This window comes from Elephas maximus, chromosome 26, assembly GCF_024166365.1.
Source record: "Elephas maximus indicus isolate mEleMax1 chromosome 26, mEleMax1 primary haplotype, whole genome shotgun sequence".
NCBI classification, from domain to species: Eukaryota; Metazoa; Chordata; class Mammalia; order Proboscidea; family Elephantidae; genus Elephas; species Elephas maximus.
The window spans coordinates 25,104,079-25,118,754 of record NC_064844.1 but is presented as its reverse complement, the minus strand read 5'-3'; the positions used below and the strand labels follow the sequence as shown (position 1 = coordinate 25,118,754).

The 14,676-nt window shown below is 40.9% G+C and overlaps 1 protein-coding gene across 2 annotated transcripts; it reads right to left on the bottom strand.

The window, feature by feature from the left end:
• Positions 1 to 7,525: 7,525 nt before the first annotated feature.
• SRSF7 (serine and arginine rich splicing factor 7) lies at positions 7,526 to 14,473 on the bottom strand. Of its 2 annotated transcripts, none has more exons than XM_049870231.1 (8): positions 14,289 to 14,473; positions 12,917 to 13,097; positions 12,464 to 12,640; positions 11,499 to 11,573; positions 11,312 to 11,413; positions 9,285 to 9,338; positions 8,469 to 8,504; positions 7,526 to 7,827 (listed from the first exon to the last, which is right to left on the bottom strand). In XM_049870231.1, exons 1-8 carry the CDS (start codon positions 14,314 to 14,316, stop codon positions 7,773 to 7,775), a joined length of 708 nt encoding a protein of 235 aa, XP_049726188.1. In that variant the 5' UTR covers positions 14,317 to 14,473; the 3' UTR covers positions 7,526 to 7,772. The 2 variants fall into 2 exon arrangements, with proteins under 2 accessions (XP_049726188.1, XP_049726187.1); XM_049870230.1 differs by having other exon boundaries at positions 11,303 to 11,413; positions 14,289 to 14,471.
• Between the last annotated feature and the right edge of the window lie 203 nt (positions 14,474 to 14,676).

Here is a 14,676-nt window from a genome sequence, read left to right as displayed (position 1 = left end):
TAGGAAGCTAAGCTTGAAAATATAACATGAGTGTTAAAAAAAACTGCACAGAGAAGAAGATTATTAAAAAAGGAACAAAATGAAAGTTCTGGGTTTGGAAAGTATAGCAAATAAAAAGTTCATCAGATTGAATAGTAGCAGATTTGAGATGGCTACTCAAGAATAAGTGAATAAGTGAACCTGAAGATCAATATAAACTAGCGAATCTGAAAAAAAGGAGATTAAAAAGACTGAACAAAGCCCCAGAGACCTGTAGGACAACACCAACCACATCAACTACATGTAGTCAGAGTCCAAGGAGAAGAGCAAGAGGAGGAGACAAAAAATATATTTAAAAAATGGCAAAAAACTTCCGAAATTTGATTTAATCTATCTATACATCCAAGAAACTCAACAAAGTCTACAAAGAATAAATACAAAGGTATCTACACCTAGATATATCATATTCAGACTGCTGAATACCAGAAGCTAAGAGAAAATTTAAAAGCAGCAAGAGAAAAATGACTTCGACATATACAGGAAACCACCAATTCAATTAACAGCGAATTTCTCATCTGAGATGATGGAGTCCAGAAGGCAGTGGAACGACATATTCAACGTGCTTAAAAACCAGGGATTCTGCATCAGCCAAGGAATCCCGGGTACTGTAAACAGTTAACATGCTCAGCTACTAACCTAAAGGTTTGAGTCTACCCAGAGGTGCCTCAGAAGAAAGGCCTGGCTATCTACTTAACATTAGCAATTGAAAACCCTATGGAGCACAGCTCTACTCTGACACACATGGGGTTGCCATGAGTTGAAATCACCTTGACAACAACTGGTTATATCACCCAAAACTATCCTTCAAAAATAAAGGTAAAATAAAAACACTTCCTGGATAAACAAAAACAGAGAATTCACTGCTAGCAGACCTGCCGTACAAAAAACAGTGAAGGAAGTCTATGCTGAAAGGAAATGGTACAAGTTTAACGAAGGGTTAAAAAATTTAATTGTGCATTAGGTGAAAGTCTACAGAGCAAATTAGATTCCCACCAGAGCACCGGAATATTTTTCAAGCCCCTTGGGTGATCCTAATATGCAACTAAAAATGAAACCACTGACCTCAAGTTTTCCCCGTTACTGTCTTATAATTCACCAATATTACGGTAAGTTCATAACGCAGTTAGCTAGAATTTGCCCCATAGCTTCATGAAGCATTTCCTCAAGGAATGAATGAGTCAGAACAATCTTCCCAGGCCAAACGTATGTCCTGGTAAGGCCCTGGCAGCCCTACCAATAATCCTGGCATCTCCAGAGATATTTTAGATTGTAAAGTTGAAGACAAATGTCTACATGAGGGGTTTGCAAACTTTTTCAGTAAAGGACCACAGGGTATCTTGGGTTTTGTGGGATATACAGTTTCTGCCAAGACTGCTCAACTCTGCCATCGTAGCACAAAAGCAGCCACAGCCAACAGGTAAATGAATGGGCATGAGTGTTTTCCAATAAAACTTTATGGATATAGCAATTTGAATTTCTCATGTTCACGTGTCATAGAATTCTTTGGAGTTTTCCTCCATTACTTAAAAATGTACAAAACATCCTTAGCTCATCAGCTGTATAAAGCCTGCAGTGGGCACTGTGAAGGAACACAAACATCAAGACATAGTCTACCCATTTTATCAGGCAAAGGAAGTGGTACCTTCTGTTTATAGACACCTAAGAGTTTTGGTGATGGGCCTCCTGACACTGCTGCCATATATGTTTTCTTTATGGCCAGATTTCTGAATCTGGCCTGAAACCTTGGCAGTGAATGGATTCATTTTCTAGAATTCAGATTTCTTAAAGATATGTTACAACCCAAAATAAACACTAATGGATTGGGATCTTTGTATAGGATCCCATCCAGCCTTGGCCACTAAAAAACACAATCCAGGAAATCTGTGGAGGTGGACAGGATATAGCCTTAGGCAACTAGTAAACCCAAACCAAACCCACTGCCATGGAGTCTATGTCGACGCATAGCAACCCCACAGTACAGAGTAGAACTGCCCCGCAGGGTTTCCAAAGCTGTAAATCTTTACAGAAGCAGACTGCTGCATCTTTCTTCTGCGAGTGGCTTGTAGGTTCGAACGAACCTTTCACTTAGCAGCCCAGCACCTTAACCACTGTGCCACGAGGGCTCCTTAGACACCTAATAATGAAAAGCTGCTGGTCCAATGACTTGACCTTAGATAGGTCAGCCTGACTCACCTGGGCTCACTAGCCCTTGGCGGTAGGTGTGTCAGCACCCTTTCCGCAAGAACCTTCAGCACAGAACCTTTCCAAACCCTTTTTGGGCAGAACTCTCAAAGCAGCGGCACTCGAACCTAGATGAGGAGAGAGAAAAACCTTGCACTGCAACTGCAGAGGAGAGCTGGACGCTGCTAAATGCAGCCCAGGAAACTAAGCCCTCGCTAGGCAGAGTCAGACAGCAGCCAGTCTTACAGGGGCTAAACGGAGAATGTGGGCTTTTAATAGAAATGGTGATTACAAAGGCCTCCGGTGTCATATGCTTGGTTTAGAAAAATTCACTCACCCATTAATTCATGTCTCATTCATCTATATGCCAGATAATGAAGAAACTGAACAAGGCCAGGTCCCTGCAGTCACCATTTGCCTTTTGGTAACAGACAATTACAGTGTAAAACAGAGGACTGCGTTGTATTCAGGGCAAGGCAACCTAAACCAGACTTTGGAACTCATGGAAGTTCTTCAGCAGAGTGGGGGGGGAGATTTTTAAAACTAGTTCTTTTAAACAAAAAGTTTTGCCTTGAAAGGTCAAAGAGCAAAATGATGAAAAATTTTAGCCACTTACAGAGTCAAAAGAATTCCCGAGACAGAGCTGGCAATAGCTTCAAGAAGGTATGGACCAAAAACTCATTTTTACAAATGAACAATTCAGAGAAAAGAAAATGCTTTCCTCATAGAAAAAATGTGTATCAAAACTATACTGAGGTTCCTCAAGAAGTTAAACATAGAATTATCATATGATCCAGCAATTTCACTCCAACGCATATACCCAAGAATTAAAAACAGGTATTCAAACCAAAACTTGTTCATGAGTGTTCACAGCAGTATTATCTGCAACAACCAAAAGGTGGCAACAACCCAACGTCCCTCAACCAATAAACGGATAAACAAAACGAGGTTAATCCGTACGACATTATCATCATTCAGCCATTAAGGAATCAAGTTCTGATACATGCTATGTAACATGAATGCACCTTGAAAACATTACGCAAAGTGAAATAAGCCAGACCCAAAAGGCCACATAAAATGTGGTTCCATTTATATAAAACACCTAGAATAAAAATCCAGAGACGGAAAAAAACAGATCAAGAGTTGCCAGGGGCTATGGAAATGGGGAAAATAGGGAAGGACTGCTTAAAGGGTAGGGGTTTCTACTTCTGGCGATGAAAACATTCTGGAGACAGGAGTGGTAGGTGCACGATATCGTGAATGTACTTAATGCCACTAAATTAAATATATTTAAAATGTTAAATTGGTAAACTCTGTTATGTATGTTTTATAATTTAAAAAACCCCCAAAACTACGCCAAAACACCATTTTTCAACATAAGACTGGTAAAAAAAAGTTTGAAAGCTCACCCTGGAGGCAATGGTGCAGATAACGGGTACTGTCATACGCCACCAGGGCAAACGAACAAAACCTAGTAAAAGTATCAATGCACATGCTCTGATCCAGCAACTCAACTCGTAGAGATTATCCTGTATATGCTTGCCCAGTGCACCGTTATTCACTGCAACATAGCAATGGCAATTAGAAACGACCTTTATGTCCATCGGTACAGAACGACTTCAATTCCTGTTACTCCTTTGTGCTAAAACCCTCCACAGAAAATCAGTAAGTTCTTTCCAAGGCCTACAAAGTGCTATTACATACCCTCTATTCTGCATCACTCTCCCTTCCTATGCCATCTACCACTTTCCCGTTTGTTTACTTCACACTGGCCTCCTTGCCCTCCAACAATCACAGCCACTGGAGGGCCTTTGTGCTTACTGTGTCCTCTACCTAGAAAAATCTTTCCTTCAAGGTCTACAGCTCACTCCATCATTTGGTCAAACGTCATCATCAGAGGCTTTCCTAAAGCACCCTTTGTAAGACAACAAACCAGCTATCACTTTGCCTTACTTTATTACTATTCTCCATAACACTTACTGCCCACCTGGTATCTACTCATTTCTCTCTCCAGAACTTAAGCTCCGTAAGGATAAAGATTTTGTTCACTTCTGTATCCCAAGGTCAGCACAGTGCCTGGTACAGTGAAGGAGCTCAACAAGTTTACTAAATAAACTGTGCAACATCCAGTCAACTAAATAGTACGCAGTATTAAAAAATCACACACCAAAATACTAAATGAGAAGACACAGGCACTTTATATACTACCTTTTGTGTTAAAGAAGAAAATATCTATGTATATTTGCTTACATAGGGACTGACTATCCAGCAGACTATGTATCTGGTAATAATGGTTGCCTTGTGGAAGAGAACTCAACGGCTGAGCCAGGCGTGGGGAGGCTTCTCACTGTGTACATCTTGAGTATATCGTCGATTCAAAAAAATAAAATGAAAAATAAGCTAAGTCAGGGGCCTATGGAAAAAGCACTAGGTTTGAAAAGTGGCCCTGAGGGTTTAACAGTCAATAAAACCAAGAAACCCACTGCAGTTGCGTCGATTCTGACTCAGAGACTCTGTAGGACGGAGCAGGACTGCCCCATAGGGTTTCCGAGAAGCGGCTGGTGGATTCAAACTGCCAACCCTTTAGTTAGCAGCCAAGCTCTTAACCACTGCACCACCGGGGCGGCTCCTTTTTTTTAAGGTATCTTACTGATGTTGTTTTGGGTTACTGATTAAAAGGGCTTTAAAACCACCAGTAAGACTCAAACTTTAGCTTCAGTTACCTCCTGCCAGGTGAATTAACCTGGTTAAGTTACCAATCTTAGTCCATTTCTTCTTCTGTGAGATGGAGAATAGTTACCTACTTTGTTGTAAGAATTAAGTAATATCCCCTGGTACTTTTGGAGCCCTGGTGGCAGTGGTTAAAACTCGGCTGCTAATCAAAAGGTCAGCAGTTCTAACCCACCAGCCATTTCTTGGAAACTATGGGGCAGTGACCCTATAGTCACTACGAGTCAGAATGAACTCAACAATGGACTTGGGTTTTCTTACTAAAAAAATTAACTTACCCAAGTGTGAAACATTTGAGTTTTTGAGGACTTAACTCCAAGATCAGCCCGCCTACTAGCATTTCTTGTTATTTTGAACTTCTGTTCCACAGCATCTTTCTAGTTACAATCATGTATATAGGTCAGTTATGGAGCCCTTCCTTCCAAAGGGCTCCCAAGCTAAGAGCTATGAAAACTCCTTCACTTGAGTAAGTCTGCCAACTTTTCAGTTTTATACCTTGTGATTCCTATTACCTTAATATATTTTGGAAAAACACCATACTCCTTTAGACTACGAGATAGGTTATAACCTACACAAACATGGGAACTACAATCCTAGCCCACTATTCACTTAACCAATCTCAAATTGATGGAATTTCCAACTTCTCAGACTTTATTCTTTGTCCTCAGAAGAAGACACGGCAAAATGGTAGCGCCACAGCTCACTTGATACTGAGCCTAGTTCAAAGCCCAATGCAGAGCTGCCACTGTGAGGTCAAAGGTATTCATGACTTCTCTCTGTACCTACGTTAGAGGACCAAAATAAGGTTTTATGTATATAGCATTCGAAAGCATCCAGCATTGTTAAATTAGCTACCAATTAGTGCCAGGGTGAGACGTATCAAATTTAGATTCCGAACCAGCACTTTTTAAATCAATTTTACAGTTCTAACCGACATAATCTACCATTTTGAGATATTTACTGAACACAATGGTATTGCAGTAAAGTATGAAAGGTACTGGCCTTGACAGTCAGGATTCCTTTTTCCCACTAAGGTTATGTTTTTTATGCTTGTTTCTTAAAACCATTTTTTTGCAACACCTCTATACCCTTTATATCCTTCCATACTAATGTCCAGGGTGCTGCTAGATTGTCTATTCCAAAATGACAGGATTAATAATTCCTACTCTTGACTCAAAACTCCCATCTCCAAAAATTGAGTATCAGGATTGTGTTTTCAATCTCTGTAAGATTTATTGTTGAGTAAACTTATCTTTATACACACAGAACAATTAAAGCTAACCAAGTGCAACAAACGAGCCTGCCAATTATACACATAGCTTTATACCAACCATATATATAGTTCAGGCAGTTAAATCAAAATTCTAAAAACAAAGCATCCAAATAATTTCCGACGCACTAGTGTGATCACTCACAACCAAATAAATGTGAAGCAGACTAGCATTCCCAAATTGTAATGCTATTCAATGGTTTTGTTGAAAAGTATAAGAAAATGGACAAGGGCAGATATCTGTTCCACCAGCACTGGTATCAGGTAAGAGAAGTGATCTTAACAACAACAAAAAAAAAGGCTAGAGAATACCTGGTGAAAGCTTAACCAGAAAACTTTCATAACTGTTACTACCCTACTAGGAAGATTTTAAGTCTGAATAAAGAACCTACTGGCTTTAACACTCTGAAGTCTATGAGAAGTTACCAAAAAAACTTAAGCTACATGACGTGTTGCTCAATAGAAATGAGGTTTACAAAACTGCTTTAGTCTCACATTAACATTTGTGATTGACATCTTTAATCACTTTGCACCAGCCTGGCAAAATAAGAGAAATTGTGTTAGGTGGTGGGAACTAAAAAATAGCTTGGAAACTAACAGATCTCTACTCAGAATAAGGCAATCCATTTGAAGGAGTAGGAGTAACTGGGCTGGAAAATTTTGCAAAGCTGGTTTACATGAAAATGTTTTGTCTCAAATTCAGACAATTCCTCAAACATGCATTTTTGGGGGGTATATAATTGGATGGATAATGTTGAAAGCAAACAAAACAAAAGCACATTGAGTAGAGCTCCCCAACATGGGGCGTTCTAGTTGACACCATCCTACCCAACAGCCTAAAAACCTTAGTTACTATGCAATAGCCTTCAGAACTCAGATGGTTTCTCCAGCATCAAGTCCAACTAACTTATACCACATTTAATTCAATAACTCTTTGCCTAGTTCCTATCACACTAATTTAGAGTCAAATCAGTGGTCCCTCTACCCTGACAGACTGAGATTAGTATGTTATCTAGTAACATCTACTCCAAATAGATTAGCTCTTACTGTAGGGACTTGTCATAATGCACTCATGCTACTGTGGGGAACTCAAGACCAGGTCATCTTATCCAAAGCTTCAAGGTAATATGGAATTTCCAAAATCCCTGAAGACCCTGGCCAGCAAACATACGCACAGAACACTTAATGATGTTGCAGCCTTAACAATACCACTAAACTTCGTAGGAATATAGTTAATAATAACTACCTATTTTGACTCGTTAAGTTTACGCAAATTGAAAAGTTAATATTAAACACAAATCAAAATTCTAGTTAGAAACATTTTATTTAAATGTGCCAAATAAAAACCCACATTTTCTGATCATAGGATGTTAACACATTCAACAAAGATGTCTATGATCTTACTGCTGTGAATTTAGAGAGTAATAATCCAGATCCATTTTGGTTCGATGGTTGAAAGATCCTTCTCCTAGGTTACGCTTCACAGACATCACAAATCCCTTATAATAATGTAAACAAGGTAACTTTTCCCTAAAAGGTGAACTTGAGAACTTCAGTCCATTCTTTCAGGACTTGCACTTCTGCGTGGACTTCCTGAAGGGGAGCGACTACAAAGAAAAACATTAGGTTTGGAACCAATTAGTGTCCACTGAAACTTACTTTTCTCATGTACACGTCAGGACAACATTCCATTTCAATTTAAAGGTTGCCAAAGGTACTAAGTCCCTACAGCAGAGACCTCAATTACGTGAAAGATTTATAGAGATGTTTTCTCCCTGCTTAAGATTAAGCTTAACAGCTCACTTGACAAAACCGCGGAGTTTACATACAACTATTTGAATATTTTTTTGTTTGACGTTAAATAGTGCTACACAGTTAACAGTTCAGTTGTGAGCTTGCAACCCAAGAATTTATCTTCCTCATGTGGACATTTCCCTTTTTACCTACTTTTCACAGTGGGAAAAAATATGTTTCTTATCATGAAATTCTACAGTTTAAGCTTGATAAAACTAAATACATCTTACTGACCACTGTAACACTTTAAAATTAAATATTTCCACCAAAACTGTAAGCTAATATTGAAGCAAGAGAAGTAGTCATTTCAGAAACTCATCATCTAGTATTTTCACCTATATAGCACCAATTCTCCAAAGAGCTCAAAGACTGCAAAGCAGGCAGTAAGCAAACAAACTCTGCAAAGGCCACGTATGACAGTTAAGATTTGGCAACAGAACATTATTTAACTTACCTTCTTTTTGGAGATGGTGATCTGGACTTCGATCGGCTGTCAAAACATGAGAAATTCTATTAAGCCAAGGTACTCGCCAATCCTTTTCTTATCGTCAGAATACCAGGAAGTGAACCCCCAGATTGTCCTAAACTTAATCTGGAGGAAAAGCCTACACAGTCTTTGCTAACAAAAGTAATCTTCCAACAAACTGCTTTTCATACACTGTTTTATCATGATTAATCTTTTACTCTTTTTTAAACACATTTATCTCAACATGCTTCTCCATGCAATACAGGTAATTCCCAACTTACAACGAACCACACTTACAATAGTCCTTAAAAAAATTTTTTTTGGTACATCTTGCCGTTGGTAGTATGTACTACATACAACGTCGTAGTATATAATCTGCTGGTGTTATTTCAAACATTCAAAGATCGAATTTATAAAGATATTGACAACAGTGAGAAAAAAAGAGGTATTCAACTTACATCAGAACAGGCTTATGGCTCACAACCGAGTCGCCAGAACAGAGCCCCATTTTAAGTCAGGGACCACCTCTGTAATCAGTCTAACGAGGGCTTCTTAATGTAACTCCCTACATTAAGTTGTAAACTTCTTTCTCACGATAGTTTCAAATTCCATTATCCAGGAACTCCACCAACAGGCCACATATAAATGAAATTCTAAAGTTTGGTTTATTAAGTACTGTATGTTCCCACTTAACGCCAAGGCTTAAAATTAACACTTGAAATGTGAACCATTCAAAACACTTTGAACTCTTTGGATATTGGTGCCATGTAACTACAAGAACACTAGTCAGCTCTTTTGTCCTACCTGCTTCTTGGTCGTGAAAGAGACCTGGATCTTGATCTTGACCTTGACCGAGATCTTAAAAAATGCAAAATACAATTAGACTATCATTCCATAGGCATAATTCCCTTAAAACACCTACTAAGCCTACCTACCTACCTACTAGGTAGGCTGCAAATAGAGGCTAACACTGAGTCACGTGCAACTCTCGTCCTGTATCAGTCTAAGATAGGAACAAATTATCATGCTTTCAACAAGAGTATCAAAGATATATGGAACCACCATTTCAATTATTTCTATTATTCTCAATGAGCTGGATAACTGTCACAGTTCCCATACAGAAAAGCATACTGCTTCTCAAGTGCCATGTAATATTCAAGGGAAATAAATGGCATCAATTACATCAAACATCACATTTCCAGTTTTCATTTCAGAAGGCTTGTATAACATGATTTGGTTTTAACTAGAGGTTTCAAGAACAACCAGGATGCTTGGAGGCAAGGACATGTTATCAGGAGGGACCAATCCCTGGAAAAGTACATCATGCTTGGTAAAGTACAGAATCAGCGAAAAAGACAACCCTCAACAAGATGGACTGACACGGTGGCTGCCAACAATGGGCTCAACCATAGTGATGATTGTGAGGATGACAAAAGACAAGACAGGGTCCTAAAAATAGACATCTAATAAATAATAACCCAACCAAACCCATTGCCATCAATTGTTAACTCACAGCAACCCTACAAGACAGAAAAGAACTGCCCCACAAGGTTTCCGAGGAGCACTGGTGGATTCAAACTGTCGACCTTTTGGATATGCAGCCATAGCTCTTAACCACTACACCACCAGGGCTCCTAAAACCTAACAGAGGTATCAAACTCTTTTAGCCCATGGAGACCCCTGAAATGAGACTTCTTTAGGTAATAAAGCTCTGTGAAAAAAGAAAGCCATCTTTAAGTAAAGCTTTATTCTTGGATTCAGCAAATTTGAGTCCCTGGGAGGTACAAATGGGTTAACAAGCTCAGCTGCTAATTGCTAAGTTGGAAGACTTCAGTCCACCTAGAAGCACCTCCGAATAAAGGCCTAGAAGATCTACCTCCGAAAAAACTACCCACTGAAACCCTACAGAACAGTTCCACTGACATGTGTGGGGTCGACAGGAGTCAGTCAACTGTACAGCAACTGGGTTTGGTTTCTTTTTTTTGGATCAGCAATTACCTTGGTTCAGGGCCATCAATTTGTCAGACGAACCAAATTAGGCCCTAACATACACATCTCTTTTAAAGATCTTAAGGTCCTGCCATCGAATCAAATGCATTCTATCTAAAGGTCCACACCTTTTCCAGATGGATGACAGGATTCAGAATTCCTGTATTTAAACACTTTGTGCTATTACTGAACAGCAATACCTATCCCCTACCATGGAGTCATCACCTCTAGCGTTCTTTATTCTCTAGAATTTTATATACTTTTGTCCTCTAAAAGGAGAGTAAGAAGCTGGGTTCCTTGCTTTTTAATTTCTTAAAATTTGTGCCTAAGCTACTGCCTGATTAAAAAAGTCCGCATTCATCCACGTGTACAGCACCACCCTCAACAACTGGGTCTCAAATTCACCTTACAAAAAAAAAAAGAGAAACTATGTTTTGACTTCCTTCTAAAAATTCCTTCCTGGTTCTGATGGGCCTTATCAGAGCTCAGGCAACTAAGTCTTTCAGACCTGATATTCGTCTACACAATAGATAAAATCTGATACCAAGAGTTTACGGCAACATATGTAACCCAAAGTGTTCACTGAAATGATTTGCATTTTGGTCCCTTCTCTACCACCATGACCCAACAAACCTTAAAAAAATCTTTAGTTGTGCTTTTATCTGCACATCTAGAATAATATCCATGTTACAGATTATTTACAAACTCAACTTTTACATTTCAAGTATTCAAATATTTCTGGACCACTCATTTGAACCGTCCATAAGATAGTCCACTGCTGTCATTAAGACGTGATAATCCAAACAAATGAGAAAAAAAAACGTGCTACATACTGGAAATACCTCGATCCTTTTATAGAGCCAGACCTAGATCTTCTGAGCGAAGCTGATCTTGATCGTCGAAGAGATACAGATCTTGATCGTCGAAGAGATGCTGATCTTGACCTAAAAATTCAATCAAAGTCAAGTCCATCTCCAAATAAGGTTAACACTTTTTAAGACTTGTAGCGTATTAAACAAGATCTCTCACCTGCGTCCTCTGCTCCTGCTGCGTGAGCGCGAGTATCGCCTTCCCCTGGATCTCGAATGTGATCTAGACCTTGACCTATTTTTCAAGTTAGAAAAAAACATGATATTAGAAGGTAACTCATTTATAAAGTTTGTATGCCTTTGCTGAAATCAAATCTCAAAACTATTTAAATTTAGTGTCTCATTTGAAAAAAAACAAAACAAAACAAAACAAAACTCTGGGCCTATTAGTTGTCTTTTTTTTTTTTTAAACTACCTAAAAAAAGATTTGTTAAAAGCTGAATTACATCTTAGAATTACATAATACAAATCACTGTAATGTGTATTTAAAATAAACCTTGCAAGTTTGCAGGTCGACCCTCTTTGGCCCATGGTCTAGTAGATCTAGACGATCTAGAAGTATCTATAGCCGATCGCTGCATCTAGATGTTTTCTTCAATCTAACGACGATCAAACTGACAGCCAAATGAGCCAGGTGAGGCTTGATTGACGCAAGAAGATTTTTCTAGGTGGGAATGTGGTCAATCTGGTGTTCCTCTTTCTAAACCGGAGGGGGGCCCCAATTGTAAGCCAAATTTACTGTTACGGCGATCACCGTCTCAAATTTTCTGCCCTTTAAAGAATAAGGTGAAGCTAGGTGTAGATGACTCGAGGGGATCTGGCCTCTTATGCTGATCACCTCAAGGTCTAGGAGGATCTTAATTGTCGGATTTGCAAGGCGCCTCAGCATGATATCATAAGGCTCGTGACATTCTGAATCAAGGCGACTGACTCAAACGAAGAAACCTGAAAGGTTTTGACCAGGTTGATTATTAACATATTAACATTTGTTTAATTAAACAAAAATTGTAAAATACACCTGTACAATTAACATTCAAGTTTATAGAAAAATAAGTTTGTCCTTTGCTAATAAAAAAATTACTTGATTATCTAAGATACCAGCCACTCCTTTACCAAAATAAATACCTGCTTCTTCTTCGTCGGCTATAGCGATGACAATCGTAAGCATAATGTCCCTTTTCTCCACACTCATAACATCTATCATTGGGATCAAAGGGACGTCGGGCAGGTGGCCTATCAAAACGAGATCGTCGAGGCATTCCTGTTGATAGCTCAACTCTCACTCGGGAACCACAGATCACCCTATAAAATTAACAAAATTCTAATGTTAAAAATATACATGTGGATTCTAGATTTAGCAGTAAAGCTCTCTCCAACCACTCTTTACTCTCTTAATCTTCCGCTATCTTTACTAAGCCCTTCCAACTCCATCTTTTCTGCCCTCTTTAAGTCTTCAGGTCTTAAATCATAAAATTATGATCAGCTATCCTCCAGACTACAGAGTCCAAGCTGGGCAACTAATTCATTACCTGCCACAGGAATATCTGAATGCACATTTTATAACTGATGTTTACTTACTTTCCATCCAGTCCTCGCACTGCATCCTCTGCATCTCTGGGATCTTCAAATTCCACAAAGGCAAATCCTGGAGGATTTCTTGCAATCCACACTGTTCTCAAGGGACCATAATAACTGAAAGCCCTTTCTAACTCTCCTTTGCCAGCACCAGTTCCCAGGTTACCAACATACACCTTGGTCTCTGTTTAAAAATGTAAAAAGAATGCATGTTATGCAAAATCCTGCCTAAGTTTGAATGAATTCTTTATTATAAAAAAATCCATCCTTAAGCGTGGGCAAAGCATGTCTAATACTCTTTGAAAGACTGAACTTAGTCCTGAACCAGCAAAGCCTGTAAATTCCTGAATAACTGGGCTTTTGGCAAAGTTCTTCAGACTGTTATTTGCCGTCGAGTGGATTCTGACTCAGTGACTCCATGTGACAATAAAACTGCCCCCATTGAGTTTTCTATGGCTGTAATCTTTAAAGGGAGCAGACTGCCAGGTCTTTCTCCCGCGGAGCTGCTGGGTAGGTTCGAACCGAGACCACCTTTCCATTAGCAGCCGAGCTTTCAACCGTTAAGCCACCTGGGCTCCCTCCTAAAAATTCTAATAAGACAAAAAGCCTCCAATACACATGCAAAGATGTGCGGTAGGGTATTCCGAGGCATGGGGCGGCCCCGCCCCAGCCCCGCCCCCGGCGCGCAGGGAGCGCGCTGGCCCGCGGCGGCGGCTGCGGGCGGGCCCCGGCCTGGAAAGCAGGGCTGCGCAGGCTCTGGTCCTCCGCGGCAACCGCTCCCGGCACAGGCTCGCCCAAAACTCCAGCTCCCCGCCCCAGAGCCATAAACTGCGCTTGGAAATAACTAAAAGAGAAACCAGGCGCCAGACGTTAACGACTCTCTCTCTACTCCTACTCCGCAACTCGGACAGTTGTTTGACGAGAATGCACAGCTCTCAGCTACCACAATTTTGTTCCCTCTCAAATTCAACCTTGATCGTAGATGCGCCCGCTAAAGTGGCGGGAAAGCGCTAAGGAAATGCGCCACCATGCTCGTCAATGTGCGCAAAATGGCAGCCGCCGCCGAGGGCGGGGGAAGGGAGCGGGCGGCCCCAAGAAGGGCAACGGGAAAATTGTGATCAAGGGCCCCGCTGCGGGATGCACCGGACGGCCAAAATATCCAGGAATTAATAAGGAGCCAGGGACGGCCATACACCCGCCCTCCTCCATCCTCCTGCAACAGCCCGCCCATGCTACCTCCGGCTTCGTATGGCGTGCGCCGAAGCCGCCATTACGCACGCGGAATAACCGTCTCCCAACCGCCGCGCTAACCCTACGGCCTCGCAATCCTCACTGCACCCACAGCCCTGTCCCTCGCCGGGCCCTAGTATCTTACCTCCTCCGTACCGCCCGTAACGCGACATGACGACTGGCCCGCGTGCTCGTCTCTTTTAGCTCGCAGTGCCCAGGTAATACGAACGCTGAACGTCCCCACTCGCCAACGGTCCAAGCGGCGCTACGAGGAAGAGCCCGGGTTCAGACTTATATATGCGGCGGATGAGCTTTGCGCATGCGTCATCTCGACGTTCTGCGCGGCACAAAGAAGCTGAGCGGAAACAGCGGAGAATCGGCGCGGAAGGAACTGAAAAGGCTAAAACGCCAATCACGGCGGAGGGATACGTTTCCATGGGAACGCCACCATCTCCTCAGTAAACCCTAGGGCTCCCGGTGGTATCCCGCCCATTCCCCTCCCCCTTTTCCAGTATCCTCCCTATTTTCTTTCC